The 19190-nt window shown below is 45.2% G+C and overlaps 1 protein-coding gene across 1 annotated transcript; it reads left to right on the top strand.

Annotated features, from left to right (window-relative positions):
* The first annotated feature begins 71 nt into the window (after window positions 1-71).
* LOC121434486 (GSK3B interacting protein) lies at window positions 72-16173 on the top strand. The gene is made up of 3 exons (XM_041633490.1): window positions 72-174; window positions 12769-13027; window positions 14197-16173. Exons 1-3 carry the CDS (start codon window positions 161-163, stop codon window positions 14356-14358), a joined length of 435 nt encoding a protein of 144 aa, XP_041489424.1. The 5' UTR covers window positions 72-160; the 3' UTR covers window positions 14359-16173.
* Window positions 16174-19190: the final 3017 nt, after the last annotated feature.

Genomic DNA, 19190 nt, shown 5'->3' with positions numbered 1-19190 from the left:
AGCGGAAGTGACGCCATACTGTGGTGCTGGAAGGCAGGAAAAAAAGAGTCCGGGCGGGATCATTTCCGGTGATGAATGGGCGGGGCGACTGTGGGGGCGGGGATGGTGCAGGCGCCTCAAGTCCAGCTCCAGACGCCTCGGGACGAGGAAGAGGAGGAACATGGGCGCTCGCAGGTGAGTGGGCGGGCAGGCAGGCTGCGGGCCGAGGGCCTTGACGTCGCGGTGGCGGCGGAGTGGTAAGTGCGGGAGTACATCCGCATTCATCCTGACAGACCTGGGGGCGGGTCCGGCCTGGGCTGTCCTCCGGGAAGTGGTTCGCCGGACGCCACGGGTTGCAGGGCGAGGACTGGAGACTTGGCATTTCTGTCCGGGTTTTGACCGGTGCCTATTGTCAGCAAGTTGTTCCCCACCGCATGCTGGTATTGTTTGCAAAGCATCCTCCAGTTCTAGTACTTTGCTGTTTGCAGAGCTCCTGTCTCTCGTAGTATGCCGCGCCGACGACCAGGAAACTTGGGATTCGGGGCGTTTTGGGGCGATACTGTTTTCTCTGTTAAAATCCGGCGCCTTGCAACCCCAGGGGAACCTCATCGAAGACGTTGTGATCTTGGGGAGATCTGCGCAGCCGTATTTTTCCCTTTTATGAGACAATCTTGCAAAAGCACAGCTGGCTCCTTCCTGAGGCTGCCCCTAAAGGCCGGAAAGTCTGCTGTCCTGGGTTCCATTCCAGACACTTGCCACTTAGCCACCTTGAACCTGTTCTGCCCTCTCTGAGCTTCCGTTGCCGCCTGAGCCAGCTGTGAACAGATTAATATTATAAACTTGAGAATTGAGGAAAATGAAATGTGAACAGGGAAGGAACCTAAACAGAGTCCTGGATTGAGGCAGTGCTGCATCTTTAGAATCGGTTCTTTTGGTTTGGTTTGGTTTTTTGAGACAGTCTCTCACTATGTAGCTCAAGCTGACTTTGAACTTGGTATGTAGCCCAGACTGGCTTAGAACTTGGAGTCTTCATGCCTAAGTCTCCCAAATGCTGAAATTTTGGGGTTACACCACCACATAGCACTCAAGCGCTTTTTCCCTGAGTTGTAAGAAAAGGCCTCTCATGGTTAAAAGATAGTATTTTCGTCAGAGACTTGGAGAAATCGAGAAAGTAGGGCACCTGGATGTCTGAGTTCTTTTCGAGACAAGAACCACCTGCAAGGCTCATCACAGGAATTCTTGATAAATTCCAGGAACTTGAGGGAGCAGAGGAAGGAGTGTGTTCTCATGACAGATGTAAGCCATTGCAAGGATTCGATTTGTACACCTGGAAAAAAATACAGAGAAATACAAGATAATCTGGCCTAAGTTTGCTAACTACAGTGCTGAAAACAGTCAGGTGTGAGGCTTAGAAGACTAACGGTGGAAAAAGCCAGACCAGCACCTAAAGGACAGAACAAGTAATCGAGATCCCATGGTTTGAGCCAGACTCTAACACCGAAGATTAGAACAAGTTGGATTCTAGATATATTTGGACACTAATAAGACGCTTGCTAGGCATGGTGGCACGCACTTAATCTGAGCACTAGAGGGGCAGGTGTGCACAGCTCTCCTTAAATTCAAGGCCAGCTTGGTCTATATGGGAAGACCCTGCTTGAAAGAGAGACTGAGCCTAACAAGTAATAATAACAGTGCTCTTTGTAGTATAAATAAAGCAAAGTGTGGAATAGGCCCTTGCCAAATTCAGGCCTTGGGAATTTTGAACTGGACTTTGGACTTAGTTCTATGACTGTTGTTAACGTGGTTTCCTAACGTAATATAAAATTGCATTCAGGCTGTGTCTGGGATGCCTGCACTTACAGAAACAAAAAAAAAAAGTGAAAATGAAAGATCCCACAATAACAAGCGTACTACGCCCAAATTGCTAAGTGTGTTGCCTTGTACCTTTTATACTTTCTAGGAGAGAGTCATCATAGTTAGGATCTAAGAACTGTTATCACACCTTGAGCTCAAATGGGATGCAGACTCATCCCAGCTCCCAGGGCTGTTTTTAAGTTTAGCTTAGGCAACTTCCTAGTGTAGAATGCTGGCACCATAGCATTGATTGAGGAAGATAAAGATAATTACTCAACCAGATACTGTCAACTTTGTAAAAATTAGTGGCAGGTGCATCAATTCAAATTAATATTCTTAATAGGGATTCACACAGTTCACTGTGATGGTGTTGATTATACTGCAGACCTGCCTGGGAGAGCCCAGTGGAGCATGCCTATCATCCCAGTACCTGGGAAGTAAAGACACAAGGACCAAGAGCACAGTGTCATCCTTGGTTACATACCAGGTTTGAAACCTGCCTGGGTTGATGTGACCCTGTCTCAAACAACAGGGAAAGATCACAGGCCAGTAACATGGTTCAGCAGGCAGTCACTTGGGTTTGGTTCCCCAGGACCCACGAGGTAAAAGTCGAGAACCAGGTTCCCCCAGTTGGCCTCTATCTCCACATGAGCACCATGGCGTGTGCACAACCCACCCATCCACCCCCAACATGCACACGCGTGTGCATGCATGTGCACACACACACAAATAAGTATATAAATGTGAGGAATATTATTTAGAAAAAGGCGTGTACAGAACAAGACTACAGTGTCGAAACTGCCGTGCCCCAGTAGCAGCCATCAGTGTGCATGTGTGAAGAGCACTGACCCTGGACTCAGAAACCTGCAGTTTTCAGATCTGCAGCTGCCTTTTTATTTTTTGAGCATGATGGTGAATGCCTGTAATCACAGCTTTTGGGAAGCAGGGACAGGAGTGTGGCTCATTCAAGGAAGGCTACCCTCAGCTACATAATGACACTTTATCTCAATAAAGAAGACCAGGAGAACTGAAGAGATGGCTAACAGCTCTTGCTGCTCTCCAAAGGACCCAGATTTGTCCCAGCACCGTGTCAGGTGGCTCATAAGACACATACCTACAAATGATTAAGAATAGTAAACTTTGGGGCTGGAGAGAAAGTTAAGAGCACTGGCTGCTTTTCCAGAGGTCCTGAGTTCAATTCCCAGCAACCACATGGTGGCTCACAAGCATCTGTAATGAGATCTCGTGCCCTATTCTGGCCTGCAGGGATACCTGCAGGCAGAGCACTATATACATAATAAATCCTTTACAAATATATTAATTGTCCTATTGTCAAATGATTAATAATAATAAACTTTGAGAACAAGGCCAGGCGTGGTGGTCCACACCTTTCTTCCCAGCACTCCAGAGGCAGAGACTTGCCTGCTTTAAGTAGTAAGTGCCATACCGGTCAGAGATACATAATGAGACTCTGTTTCAAAATAAATAACAACAAAACTGACTGTAGGGCTGGAGAGATGGTTCAGTAGTTAAAAACCACTGGCTACTCTTCTAGAGGCCCCACGTTTCATACACAACACCCATATGCTAACTCCTCAGTCTAACTACAGCCCCAGGGAATCCCGACATCCTCTTCTGGTCTCCTCAGCATCAGGTTCTTACTTGATACACAGACATAGATGCAGGCAAGACACCCATATACATAAATGTATTTTTTAATTTTTACAAAACAAATTTATAATGTGTACTAATAAGCAGGAATGGGGAGCTAGGCATCAAACCTAAGGCCTCACACATACTCAGCAAACTCTACTATTGAGCTCTATCACCAGCCCCAAGAGATATTTTTTTCTTTGGAGACACCATCTCATTGTCACCAAGATTGACCTAGTACTTGCAGATGACACTCTTAATTCACCCTCTTTCTGCCTCATGCCCCTGAATACTGGGTTTACAAGCGTGCCGCCACACCTGACCCCAGCATAATTCTTTTTTTTTTCAGTGTTAATTTTTTTTTTATTGCGAAAAGAAGAAAAAAAACATAAACAAAAAACAAGTTTCACCTCCTCCCAGCCTCCCATTTCCCTTCCCCTCCTCCCACCCTTCTCCCCCTCCCCCAACTCCTCTCCCCCTCCCTCTCCAGTCCACAGAGCAGTCCGGGTTCCCTGCCCTGTGTTAAGTCCTAGGTCCTCTCCGTCCATATCTAGGAAGGTGAACATCCAAACTGGCTAGGCTCCCACAACGCCAGCACATTAAGTAGGATCAAAACCCCCTGCCATTGTCCTTGGTGTCTCATCAGCCCTCATTGTTCGCCATGTTCAGAGAGTCCGGTTTTATCCCATGCTTTTTCGGTCACAGTCCAGCTGGTCTTGGTGAGCTCCCCGTAGATCAGCTCCTCTGTCTCAGTGGGTGGATGCACGCCTCGTGGTCCCGAATTCTTTGCTCATGTTCTCTCTCCTGCTCCTCCTTGGGACCTTGGGAGCTCAGTCCAGTGCTCCTGTGTGGGTCTCTGTCTCGATCTCTATCCATCACCAGATGAAGATTCTATGATGATATGCAAGATATTCGTCAGTATTGCTCTAGGATAGGGTCATTTCAGGTTCCCAATCCTCAGCTGCCCAAGGAACTAACTGGGAACCTCATCTTGGGCACTAGGGAGCCCCTCTAGGGTCAAGTCGCTTGCCCACCCTAAAGTGGCTCCCTTAACTAAGAATTGTGGTTCCGTGCTCCCCTATCCACCTTTCCTTTATCCCAATTCTCCCGTTTCCCAGGTCCCCCCACCTTCCCTTCTACCTTTTCTCTCCCCATCTCCCCTTACCCCCATCCCACCCCCCCCCCAAGATCCCATTTTCTCCCCGGAAATTTGGTCTACTTCCCTTAGCGAAGAGGACAACTATATGTTTTTCCTTCGGTTCACCTTCTTCCTTAGCTTCTTTAGGTTCACCTATTGTAGACTCCGTGGTCCTTATTTATGGCTAGAAACCAATTATGAGTGAGTACATCCCATATTCATCTTTTTGGGTCTGGGACACCTCACTCAGGATAGTGTTTTCTATTTCCATCCATTTGCATGCAAAATTCGCGAAGTCCTTGTTTTTTACCGCAGCGTAGTACTCTGATACCAAAACCACTCAAAGACTCAACCAGGAAAGAGAACTACAGGCCAATCTCACTCATGAATATCGACGCAAAAAACCCCAGCATAATTCTTGAACTTAGCGTGTGCCCGGCACTACTCCAAGCACTTTGTTATGTTCCCCTATCTAGACCTGTCAGCACCATTCAAAGGTCGACTTTAGTGTTAGTTTCACTCCAGAGAGAAGGAATGTGAGATCTCTTGCCTGAGTTCCAGAGCATTCAACAGAGGTTCCTGCCAAGACCAGTCTGCTTGAGAGCCCACCGAGCACAACACCATACTGCCACTGGTCATGTGAAAAGGACTTTCCCAGATTAAAACGTAAGACAAAAATAAAGGGCATAACGTCGGTCATTCCCGCTATCACCTGACGGCTGTGGTAGTACTGGGAAGCCACACCTGCTCTAAAGGATTGGTGATCTCTGCCCTGTCACACACATTGTTGTGAAGAGATATATATCTGTCACTTTGTCTCTTCTGTCATCACAGGTGACTCTCCCAATCTTTGCTGCTCTGAGTTTGCAACGCAACAAAATAAGATCTAATGAAATAAAGTGGAGAATGTAAGATCCAGCAGTCAGTATCTTGATTGTTTATGAATCTTCAAAAACAAAAATGGTAGCACGGCCCAGAAATCACCATCAGATGGAGAAAGCAGAGCCTTGAATCACTTATGTGGGTGTTTTAAAGGATCCTTGCCGGACTCACCAGACAAACAATTTGGTGCCTGAGAATAATACATGGCACTTGTAGAGTTGCAGTCTTTGAAGGTTCTGACCACAGACGGCTGCTCACTGTGGTAGGCAGAGCAGCAGTGTAAGGCTTAAAGGAAAGTGGTGATACTTCCTTAAAATTAGTGTATGTACATTGGGTGTTTAGCCTGCATGTATGAATGTGCACTCTGTGTGTGCCTGATGTCTGAGGAGACCAGAAGAGAATGCTGAATCTCCTGGGATTGGAGTTAAAGGCTGTTATGAGCTGCCATACTGGTGCTGAGACTCTAACCTGGTCTTCTGGAAGAGCAGCCAATATTGTTAACTACTGAGCCATCTCTCCTGTCCTAGGATCTCTCTTCTGAATTATTTTATGTTGGTTAGAATTTTCCCTACTTATATCTCCAAGAATCCAGTTTCCTGGAGAGCTGTGTAGTAAGAATCAGTACTGCCTGGCTTTGAAGTGCTTCCTTCTTTTCTTTCTTTCTTTCTTTCTTTCTTTCTTTCTTTGCATCCAATACTTAAGAATATTTTTTTAGAACCTCAGTCTCTGTTTTTGAGAGTTCTGGGATCATTGCCTATGTTTCCTTTTGAAAACTCAGGTTAGCACCCTGTATACCTCCACCCCAGTTTCTCCTTAGTCAGTGGAACGCAGCGCTATCTGTTGGCGTGGTTTGCTGCACTGTACTGTGTGTGTCTCAGTCAGTCATTGCCGAAGTTGGAGTGCAGAGTAACTATAAACCAGGGTAGAAATAAAATAGACATCTCAAGTGACTCTACTTAAATTCTTCAATTCCAACGATATATGTGTGAGGCTGTAGCAATGACTCAGCAGTTAAAAGAATTTGCAGAGGACTTGAGTTCAATTTCCAGCACCCACTGTAACTCAAGTTCCAGGGAATCTGACACCCTCTTCTGGCCTGTGTGGGCACTGCATGTACTTGGTGTACAGACAAATGCAGGCAAAACACCCATATATATATATAAAAGAATGATTTTAAAAAGTTGAAGTATTTAAAAATTTGAAGAGCCATTGAAAACAAATATAAGAGCCGGATGATGGTGGCACACACCTTTAATCCCAGCACTCAGGAGGTAGAGACAGGTGGATCTCTGTGAGTTCGAGGCCAGCCTGGTCTTTGGTTTACAGAGCGAGTTCCAAGGCAACCAAAGCTGTTAGAGAAACCTGTCTCAAAAAAAAAAAAATGTAAATGATGTTATAGAATATAAAGATTAAAAAAGGCTTGAGCATTTCCCAAATTCTAAACAATGCTAATTAGAATTGTTTTTATTCTGCTTTATTTTTTGAATAGCTGTTTAAAGGTGAAGGCAGTTTGAACGATTCATTTTATGTGGAACAGATGTTACTGGTTCCTTGAGCTACTGTAGCAGTGGCCTGACTTGCGAGGCGCATGCTTCTGCTTCCCCCACCATTGTTTTCCAGTGTCACACGTTTGCTCATTGTTTTCTTACTGCGAACAATGCTTCTTTGTACAGCAGAGAAAGTGGAATATGCCTTAGTTTCTCCTGCTGTGACAAAGCTTCCAACATAAACTGCCTAAGAGGAGTGGAGCTGGATTTGGTCCCAGCCCAGAAGTACTAGCAGAGGAGCTGTGGACTAACTGCCTTGCTTCTCCTGACATGAGGGCATCATTCACAGGGGAGCTGCAGAGCAGGGCTGCTCACCTAGTGACAGCTCAGAAAAGAAAGGCCCAGGAGCAGGTTGTGTATGTATATAAAAGTCCCCAAATTCTAAGCAATGACTTCACGTCATTGTTTCTGTCATCCCCAACAAGGCTCTATCAAGGTTGATCCACTGATAAGGTCAGAGCCTTGTGACTGAGCCACAGCACAGGATTAGCTGTGTCAGGTGAGGACCCAGGTTGCAGATAGGAGCCTGTGTGGGTATATGTCGTTCCAGACCATTACCAAGTACTAAACAACCGGGACTGTCAACACAGACAACAGCTTCTGTGTGGTGCTGAGGATTGAACCCACAACCTTACACGTGCTGGAGAAGAACGCTGCCACGAAGCTATACCCCCAACCACCACTACCCCAACATTCTTTTTTAATTATGTGTGTGTGTGCAGACATATACTCACAAGTACAGGTGCCTGCAGAGGCCAAAAGAAGACATGGAAGCCAGAAGAGGGCCAGATCCCCTGGCACTAGAGTTGTGAGCATAGTAACAAGCTGTTGTGAGCTGCCTGAAGTGAATGATGGGAACTGAACTCCGTTTCTCAGGAAGAGCAGCAAGCACTTTTCATACTTTTGGTTTTTTTTGTCAGCAAACAGTCTTTACTTTTGGTTTTGTTTGTTTGTTCGTTTGTTTTGAAACAGATAGGGCTACGCAGAGAAACGGTGTCTCAGTACTGCAGATTTGCTAATCTGAAAATAGCAATAGAAACTCTCAAAATGGAACAAAGGAAAGGAAAATGAGCGGAGCAAAAGGACAAGGAGACAAGGACACCCTCATCTCCAGATCAAAGGGACAGGGCTCAGGTGGTAGAATGCTTACTTAGCGTACACAAAGCCCTGGATTCATACCCCAGCATCAGCAACACATGAAACCAGAGGTGGTGGAGTGGGTGTGGTGGTGCACACCTTAATCCCAGCTCTTGGGAAGCAGAGGCAGGCAGATCTCTGGGTTCAAGGCCACTCTGATCTGGAGTGAGGCCCAGGACAGCCAGGGTCACAAAGAAAAACCCTGTTACAAAAAGCAAAAACAACAATAACCAAAAAAAACCCACAGACATGGTGTCTCACACCTGTAACCACAGGCCCCCAAGCAGGAGGTCAGAGACTCAGAAGAGTACTTCATTTTTGGCTGTATACTGAGTTCCAAGCCTGTCTTGGCTACATGAGACCTTGACCCAAAAAAAGGCAAAATTAACATGTATTATGATTTTTTAACAAATATGGAAGAGAGCATATGACAAAATAGCCAGGATTGTATGATATACTCTCCTGAAGTTTCCATACGTGAAGAACAACGCAACACCTGTGTCGCAGCTACGTTGTGATTCAGTGTATACCTTATTTCTGAAGCAAGCACCAGAAACAAAACTTATAAGTAATTACATATCTGTAGTCCCAGCACTCTGGAGGGTCAAGAAGTTCAAGGTCATCCTATACTTCATAGCAAGTTTGAGGCCAGCCTAGGCACATAACTTTTTTAAAAAACCACCAAGTAGAAGTTTGATAATTAGCCAGCCCGATCAGACAGAACAACAAGGAAATGGAAATAAAGCATGGGTGAGAAAAAGGGAAACAAGATAGTAAATCCACACTCAGCCATGTCTGATTGTAGTGACCCTCCTCAGTATTCTCACCCCATGCACAACCGACTAATGCTTTCTTCCCCTTCAGAACCCTTTTTGCCATTGGACTCACCCATTCCATGAGTCACGTCACACCATAGATCACATCACACAGTGTCCTCGCTCTGAAGAGCACTGGGAGCCCAGAAAGGTTTTGTGGCCACCCAAATATAGAGATACTTAATGGTGGAGCCTATAGTTGAACCACACATAGGCTTGTTCTCTATATCAGCTATTCACAATTAAGTATATTTCTTCAGTTAAGATTATGATCATATTTGTGGTTTTAATATTTGTATAAATATTCACATGGGTGTTTCATTCCCAAAATTAGACTTTAAACTACTAGTAGATATCTTTGTTAGTCTGATTCTTTTTTTTTTTTTTTTTTTTTTTTTTTTTTTTTTTTTTTTGAGACAGGGTTTCTCTGTAGCTTTGGAGTCTGTCCTGGAACTAGCTCTTGTAGACCAGGCTGGCCTCGAACTCACACTCCTTCTGAGTGCTAGGATTAAAGGTGTGCGCCACCACCGCCTGGCTCTTAGTCTGATTCTTAAAGAACATTCTGGTTAAAGGCAGGCCTAGTGGTGCGTGCCTGGATCCCGACACTTAGAGGAGATGAAGCAGAAGTGCAGGCCCTGTCTAGGTAACATGAAACCCTGTCTCAAAATGAGAAAGAAGAAAAGACATTCTAGATACATGGGTAAATGAAGTTAAGACCCTTAATTAGGAAACGTAGTGTCAGGGCTGGAGAGATGGCTCAGCAGTTATTAGCACTTGTTGCTCTTGCGGGGGCCTGGGTTCAGTTCGCAGCAGCCACATATGGCTCACAACTGTCTGTGACAGGAGGCTGTATGTACTGCCATGACAGTAGATAATGGATTCTATAAATGGAAAGGCAAATCTATATACAGAGTATTATGGACAGAGTGCTGACTTTCCCACAGGGAAACTGGCCCAGTGTAATCATTCTGCCACCAGGTCACTGGCTGGGCTGCTTCCAACAGATTTAGTACTTGGCAGCAGCCATAGCTAGGGCAGCCTTGGAGAGTAGAGGACACAGGAAGGGACTGTAAGCAAAGGAAGTCAAGTGGCCGTGGGAGTTGGAAACCACAAGGAAATGCCCAGCTCTCTGACTCCTTCAGAGGGAACAGGCCATGCCAGTGTCTTCGTTTTATGCTTCACACCTCCAGAACGTTCAGAAAATGAAGGTGCTCCTTCACATGCTATATCGATGGTCATTTGCTGAGCAGCACTAGGAAACTAATAGCAAGCACATATTGATACTCAATTCTACAACAACGTTTTTACCAACCACTTTCTGCATAATAGGCACAAAAAAATTCCTTGTCATTACACTTCCTGTGTTTAAAATCTCCTTACCTCCATAAAGCTGTTGGAGAGCTAGGTCAGCCGCTGCCTTTGACTTTGGATGGACTAATCAGTGAGAATGCTTTCTGTTGCCAGCGGTGTCAGGGGACTTTACTGGCTCCGGTGACTGAAAAGTGCCGAGATTGGGAAACTGGCTTGGCTCTCCTGCTCTTCTGTTTCTTCTGCTGTTCTCTTTCCCTTGTCAGAATTGTCCTTGGAGTCCTGTCCTCATCTCAAGATGGCTGCCAAGCGTGTGCCGTGATAGGGCTAAAAAGACCACAGAGAAGTCCATGCACTATTGGTCGAGAGGGGCTATGGCTGAGTTACGGAGTCAGTCTGAGCCACACCACGTGCTGAGCTCACTCAGGAAGAAGCATCATTCCCCTCAGAAAATCTGGTACAGTAGGCATGGGAAAGGTGGTGCTGTTACGGTCAGCAGTCAGTCAGAGCTGGAGATTGAGGCTTCAGTGATGAAGAGCCCGGCCCTGCCCCTTCACAGCGGGTTCAGGTGCCAGCACCCAGGCAGTGACTCCAGCCGCAGAGGGCCAACACCTTACCTCCGTGGGCACCTGCACACATGCACAAAAACAACATACAGACACATGAGCCTGCACATAAATCATTGTCAGAAGTTCTAAGTTTTCCACATTATTCTCTGAGGGATGCATGAAATCTCCTAAGTGTCTTCTTCTTTTTGGAGCTTGAGGCTTATCGTTGCCTAGGAACCATCTGGTGACCTACTCTGCCAACCTGTAAGGCCCTCTTCCGTGCCAGTGCCAGACTCCTGCTCAGAGAACTTTAGGTACATCTTTTTCATGTAATGATTATCCTGAAGTCTGTAACTGAGATGAGTAGCTACCAAGATAAAGACATGACATGCATGGGGTTTAGAGGCTAAAACCTTCCAATATGATTTTTTTTTTTAATTGAACCAAGGCTGCAGTGATGAGAGCCTGAATCCTAACCATTAGAACACCAGGGACGAAACAGAATCTATAAACTATATTCAATGGTCACATCTATAAAACCAAGTATAATCTTAAACAGTGTGTTAATTGAGTAAGAGAGACATATTTAAAGCACAGTAACCAGTTTTAGATTTTCAGTACATAGCATCATCCATTTTCCTAGGTATGGATGGGAGCTCTGATTTCACACAGATCCTGTGTGACCTTGGCAGCTAAAACTATCCTGTAGGCCTCTCAAAAGGGCATACACATTAAAACAATGAGTCCTTGTCCTTGCCTCTCAGATTGACAAGTTAAAAAAGGAAAGCTTGGATCGAAAGTGCCCCTCCCTCCCGTCTGCCCGTGGAGTGAATCAGCAGGGCTTACCCTTCGGGGACACCTGTTGAACGGTAGCACGTAGGCACGACCTCTGACCTTGCAGTTGCGGTTCTCAACATCTAATTAGAGAAACAATCACACATTTGAACTATGAGCTCACTGGGCCTGGTGGTGTACACCCTTAATCCTGTACCATATGGAGTCCCTATCTCAGAAAAACAAATAAAATCACGTGCTCGTTCACTGAGGCCTTGTGTGAAATAGCTAAAAATGGTGATAAGACCAGTGTTTGCTAAAGTGAGAGTTGATGTTTTAAGGCTGGCAAGATGGCTCAGAGGGTAAAGGTGCTTGCTGCCAAGCCCAGTGGCCTGAGTCCAGTCCCCAGGACACACAGGCTGGAGAGTCCTGCAGCCACATCATGCCATAGCAAGCATGTGTGTCCATACACACACTCACAAATAAATAGTTTGTGGGTTTTTTTTTTAAGTTTTAGGGAAAGAATGAAGAAAGGGAATTTTTTCTCAAAATTCATATCTATTTATAATTTTGCTGTGAAAAAAACTACTAGAAATGGTTTTAGGCAGTATTTTCCCAGAAAAAAATTAGTAGTTTGTGTGTGTGTGTGCATGCGTGTGCGTGTGGTGGTTTATGCTCCCATGGGTAAAGAGATCAGAGGACATCAGTGCTGGTTGGGTACCAGCAAGCTACAGCCTTTGTCCTCTCTCCACTCTCATGGGTGCACTTGCCACCGTGCCAGTGTGGTTACATGAGTGCTGGCATTGAACTTGGGTCCTCGTGCTTGCGCAGTAAGTGACTTACCCACTGAGCCATCTCCCGGCCTGCTGTGTTTTATACTGAGTGTCCATTGTAAGGCTTAATTATTTTAATCAAATATAATTTCAATTATCTTTCTACTTTAAAAAATGTGTTCTAGCTGGACAGTGGTGGTGCACGCCTTTAATCCCAGGACTCGGGAGGCAGAGACAGGTGGATCTCTGAGTTTGAGGCCAGCCTGGTCTACAAGAGCTAGTTGCAGGACAGGCTCCAAAGCTATAGAGAAACCCTGTCTCAAAAAAACAAAAAAAAAAAATGTTTCTACTTTGTTGCAGAATGGAAACAGACTATAACCCGGTGGAGCTGAGCAGTATGTCTGGGTTTGAAGAGGGCTCCGAACTCAATGGGTTTGAAGGAACTGATATGAAGGACATGCGGTTGGAGGCTGAAGCAGTTGTAAATGATGTTCTCTTCGCTGTCAACAGTATGGTTGTCTCAAAAAGCCTGCGCTGTGCGGATGACGTGGCGTACATCAACGTGGAGACAAAGGAGAGGAACAGATACTGCCTGGAGCTCACAGAAGCAGGGCTCAGGGTAACTCGCTTTTATCTTTAAAAGAAGAAGAAAGCATATCTTTACCACTTTATCAGAAAGGATAGAGAAGGGCATTATATAAAAACTAGTCATGGAGTCAGGTGGTGGCACACGCCTTTAATCCCAGCGCTCAGGAGGCAGAGGCAGGTGGATCTCTGAGATCAAGGCCAGCCAGGACAATATATTGAGATCCTGTCTTAGAGAGAGGGAGAGGGAGTGGAGAGTAGAGGAGAGAGTAGAAGATTGGGGAGAGAGGGGAGGGACAGAAGTGGGGAGAGGTGTAAGAAAGAGGGAAGGGTCTTGGTGGTAGAATTTTTGCCTAGAACATATGTGACCCTGGGTTCGATTCTTGGCAGCAGGCTGGAATGGGAAGGCTTTGTCACCAGAATCTTTGTTGGAAGCAGGTACCTTGATGTGGAAGATCATCCGTGTGTATTGAATTCAGCAAGGGTTTGTGCTGGAGAGAACTCTGTGGCTAGGAATGCATACTTCTCTTGCACCAGTTTGATTCCCATCATCCACATGTTATTCAGCTCACAGCCACCTGTGACTGTAGCTCCAGGAGACCCAGACTCTCTTTTGGCCTCCATGAACACCTGCGCTCAGATAAACACAGCCACACATATACATAATTTAAAATCAAAATGGGGGTGGGGGTTGGGTAGAGAGATGGCTCAGTGGTTAAGAGCTTTGACTGCTCTTCCAAAGGTCCTGAGTTCAATTTCCAGCAACCACATGTGTTCACAACCATCTGTAATGAGATTTAGTGCCCTCTTCTGGCCTGCAGGGATACATGCAGACAGAAGACTGAATATATAATAAATAAGTAAATCTTTTTTTAAAAAATCAAAATAAGGATTAAAAATATTTTGAGATAAGAAAAGTGAAGTGCTATTTTATTTTAGCGTTGTTTTTAAGATTTTCAACGCTTGGAAAGGGGGCAGAAGTGAGCAAAGCAAACCTTAAGGAGCCATGGAGAAGCATGTTTCAGGTAGTGGTCTTGTCTGTGTTGTAAACTACCTAGATTGTAACAGCTGTTCTGAAACGCGTGCCCCTCCTGAGAAATAGTGATCACGTGTCAGTACAGAATGAGCCATTCAGACCCCTGGCTCTTGCCTTGTGTGTCGGGATGGGAGCTGATGACCACTCGCTGCTGTCTTCTTTCGCAGGTGGTGGGCTATGCTTTTGACCAGGTGGAGGACCATTTGCAGACCCCTTACCATGAGACAGTCTACTCCTTGTTGGATACGCTCAGCCCTGCCTACCGGGAAGCATTCGGAAATGCACTTCTTCAGAGACTGGAAGCTTTGAAAAGGGATGGGCAGTCATGACTCATTTTCCTCATAGTGGGGCTGCTGCTGGTATAGAACGCTAACATAACCTTTGACATCTTGCATATAATCATTGTAGAAAGTGCATCATCGGCTTTATGTGTTTATCATTCCTTCACATGTAGGCTTTTGACTCAACATAATTGACGCACAAATTGTCTCAGTTCCAGATTCATTTAAGGGAATTTCAAGGCCATTACTCTAACACTGTCATTGCATTCTGATTTCTTCACACAGCCTCTCTACATTTCAATACCTAATCAGCATTTCATTCTCTTACTACAGGGCTTCAATGCTGCCAGCACTCTTTTACATAGAAAATTCTAGATTTGCACAGTGATATAGAAATTAGAATCATCTAACTTCAGACCTGGATTCAGCCTGCTAAATCAGGGGTTTACTACTAGCTTGGACTGACTTATTAGTGGTTATTTTGTTACTGGCCTTACTGGAAACAGACAACTAGCTTCCCCTGCACAAATTCGGGATTTACTGTTCTACTTAATGTACTTACATTACCAGATGGACTGATGAAGATGAATTGCTTCTCTGTTACTCAACGAGGATGAAATGAAAGGCAGGGACAGAAATAGTTCTCTATTCCTTGTTTGCAACAGCCAGCCAACCTAGAGAGGACAGACCATTAGCAAATGAATGTAACAATTACTCATTTCCAAGCTATCTAAGCACATGAGCAAAGAGAGGAACAGGCCCCACTGCATCTCAGCCTGTATAATTTCAAAGGAAGGGGATCCTCGCTTCCTAGGAAACAATATTTTGGCCTGTGTTGATTCTTATTCCGAATGTTTGTTTACAATGTACAGTATATATATATATATATATTCAGAAAGTATTTTTGCTTCAACACTTACTTTCTATAAAGTAGTGCTTTGGTATTCCCGCAGCACCCCTCTTCCCTGCAGTCGGACGGTGTTCTGTCTCATTGCCACGTGTACAGTGTAATATGAGTGCATTGTATGGTTTGAAACCAAAGGATGAATGAAGCATTCAGAAACTTGATATTTAAAAAAGAGATGCTCTGTATTTTATATTTTATTACAGTCCCTGGTGTTTATAAACTTAATAAAACACTTCATGCTGCTGCATGTGTTCCAGTACGTGACGAACAGAAAGGACCTGGGTGTTGTGTTTTAATTGTCACCCAAAGTCGCCGCTGCAGAGATGCATAGCGGCCATCTGCATCTGGGCGCACTCTTCATGCATTTGTCACTGCAGATGTTTTTGTCGTTAGTTTTCACATGGGCATTTTTAGCCTCTGAAGATCATGTGAGAGAAGGTGAGGCAGAGCACTTGGCTGTCATGGGAAAGCACCGGATTCAATCCTGAGGATTAAAACCATTTGAACAACTCAAAATGGCTGGGCGGTGGTAGCACACACCTTTAAATCCCAGCACTCGGGAAGCAGAGGCAGACAGATCTCTGTGAGTGTGAGGCCAGCCTGGACTACAGAGTGAGTTCCAGAACAGCCAAGGCTGTTACACAGAGAAACTCTATCTTGAAAAAAAAAAGAAAGAACCTCAGAATGATTATGTGGACCAGGATGATAGCGTTCCTCTGTATTGCTGACCCCGGCAGAGATCACCGGGTGCTTGAGCCTGGCCTTGTGAGGCACTCATGCTGGCATGATGATTGGGCAGTGAAGCCCAACTTCAGGTTGAATTTTTTCATGCTTAATCTCAGGCTAACAGAAGAAAATGATGTTTGTAGAGTTTGAATAAAATTGTTTACTTGCTTTTGAGTTGCATATAAAGTGATCATGTGTTTAAAAATTAAAATTGTTCATTTTGTGGTAAATGACTGATTCAAGACCTGTTCATCCATGTTATACATTGAGCTGAAGTGAGTGAAGGCTGTCAGTCCTTTCTTTACCTAGAATCAAGGAGGTAGGTAAAAATACAACTAATGAAAGCATGGGCAGACCTCCATCCTAAACTAAGCCAGTTTTAAAATTAAGTCTTGATTTTACTTCTAAAGGGAAAAAAAATCCAGCTGGTCACTGGTAGTGCATGCCTTTAATCCCAACAGGGAGGCAGAGGCAGGTGGATCTCTGTGAGTTCACGGCCAGCCTGGTCTGGGCATGGAGGCACACACTGTCCAAGCACTTGGAAGTTGGAGGCAGGAGAGCCTAATCTAAGGTCATCATCCTCCACTATATAGGGAAGTGGTCCACAGGAGACTGCTAAAACAAACTCTGGACAAATGATTTTTGGCAACTCAAAGGGGGAAAGAAGCTGGCCACTGACCGCTTAAAGGGGGTTCCAAATGAGGGGTAGGGGCAAAAGTAAAAAATGAAAGATAGGAAATTTTTAAATAGCTGGGCCATAGCAGGCCAGATGGCTCATCAACTAAAGGTCCCACCTCCAAACTGATAACCTGGACTGGCTGCCTGAGACCCACGAGGTGGAAGGAGAGCCCCCTCCCGCAAGCTGGCCTCCACGTGGACTCTGTGATGTGTGCACGTGCATACACAGTTTCTTTTAAAGAATTTGCTTTTATTTTGCTTTTTTTCAAAACGGGTTCTCTATGTAGCCCAGCTATCATGGAACTCATTCTGTAGACCAGGCTAGCCTTGAACTGGAAGATCTGCCTGCCTCTGCCTCCCAAGCGCTGGGATTAAAGGCTTGAGTCATCACCACTGAAAAGAATTTAATAATGCATTTCACCGAGTAATTTTGTAGTTCTCTTAACCAGGATTTAGTGGAGAGCTCTTTGACCAGAGAGTGTACTGATGAAATCATTCTGAAAATAAAATACAGCTGCAACACTGACAGCTTCTCGAGTCGGGTGAGGTGGTGCATGCCCACAGTTCCCGCCACAAGAGGATTACAAATTCAAGAGCAACTCGAGAAAGTTGGGAGACCCTTTCACAAAATAAAAAATTAAAAAAAACAAAAACTGGCTGATTGCGAGAGGTGACTCAGCAGTACAGAGCACTGGCCGCTCTTCCAGAAGACTGAGGTTCAATTCCCAGCATCCGCACAGCAGCCACAACTGTAACTCCAGTACCAGGGAATCTGACACCTTCACACCAATGCACATAAAAGTAAATTTAAAAAAAAAAAAAAAACTGGCAAGATTGTAACACCCGATTTGGTGTTACACCCTCGGTACAGTTCGCGCGCCACTGTACCGAACGCGAGTCGGGCAAAGGCCTGGAGGTTGAAAAGAACACACAGAGAGACCAGGGTCATTCGAAAAGAGATCAGCCCCGAATGCCACTTTATTCAGCCTTTGGAAAGTCCTTATCTACCTAACTGCAGCACAAGGATTTCCGCCCAAGCAGGTGGGAAATTACCATATTAACAAAGGAGTGAATGCCCTTCAGCTAACCACCAGGCGGGGCAGGCGTAGCACAGAAACACACCGGAAGCTTAGTTAGTAGATCATAAACTGTCCCCGTGAATGCACCACAGGAATAAGGAAGACCCTACACAAGATGGCTCTGGGGGTGGTCACTTGCCACCAAGCCTGACAACCTGAGTTCCATCCATGGGACACAATATGGAAGGAGAGAACTAACTGCACTAGGCTGTCCTCTGACAATCCCACACATGTCTCATGGCATAGTCACACCTACACACAATGAGTAGCTGCAATTTTTAAAATGGGACGTAGGGGAAATGAGTCAACAAAGGATAAACTGCAAAGATTGCTTTTCCTCTAATGAAAAGTTGGACACGTTCAGAAAAGTGTTTGTGCTGTGTCCTTTTGATGGGAAATACGCGATGTTTAAAACAGGAAGAATGACATGGGGAGTGGGATCATGCTACATAAAATCATGGGCTTTGAAGTGCACTATATTAGACTATATACAGAAGAGGAAGCGAAAATAAGCATTAAAATATTAATCACTAGGTAGTAAGATAGGCATTCCTCTTGCGATGCTCTCACATACTCAATGCAAGGGCTTCAGGTCAGGGGAATTCAGGCCTGGAGTTGGAGCTCGGGTGGAGCTCATACTTAGTCTGCCCGAGATCCCTGCATTGACACTTAGCACACTGAGAAGGGACGGGTAATGGGTGTGGGATGTCTGGTAGCTGAGCAGATTGTACTGGTCTCTCTGCACCGAGGGTGTCCCTGAAAAGAGCACAGGCCCCATCTCCCATAAGGACACACCCACCTTTATCCTCCAGCCCTGATGAACCCTAGGGTTTCCCACACAAGTGAGCTGCTGGCGCTATGCCTACCCTCAGTGTGTAGGATAGGGCCTTCTATACATGAGACACTGTGCTCCCTCCAGTGTTGAGGAGCAAAGCCTGCTGCTGCATGATTCCATATCGGGGGAACAGAGATAGACATTTGGAAGGGGACATTGACTTCAGAACTCTCCCTGCAAGCTCCTTATTTAGGGGTGGCTAAGACTTCACAGATGAGGAACTTGTTTAACCACCCACCCCAACCATGGAGGATGGAGTTGGAGCAGAACCGCCTAGTCTTCTGGCACCTTCCAGTACCTAACAAAAGGCAGCACATACACTAGGCAGTTACACACAGGGGGAAGACTAAAGGAATGCTACAATAATTGCTATAATAAAATCTACTGGCTCAGGAGCTGGCGATAGGGCTCATCGGTCAAGAGCACTGGCTGCTCTTGCAGAGGAGCTGAGTGTGTTCCTGACACCTACACTGTGGCTCACAATCCTCTGTTACTCTAGTTCCAGGGGATCCGACGTTCTCTTCTGGCCTCTGAAAGCATCCGGGAACGCATTTGGTGCAGAGTCACTCATGCACATAAAATAAAAATGAATACTTTTAAGTGTCTATATATGTGTACATATTTATATATAACAAGTTAATATTTAAAACTATTC

This window comes from Microtus oregoni, unplaced genomic scaffold (genome assembly GCF_018167655.1).
Source record: "Microtus oregoni isolate MIOR12 unplaced genomic scaffold, Mior012 000043F_ref0000047, whole genome shotgun sequence".
Lineage (NCBI taxonomy): Eukaryota > Metazoa > Chordata > Mammalia > Rodentia > Cricetidae > Microtus > Microtus oregoni.
The sequence above is the reverse complement of the archived record's forward strand: the minus strand, read 5'-3'. Positions and strand labels throughout refer to the sequence as shown.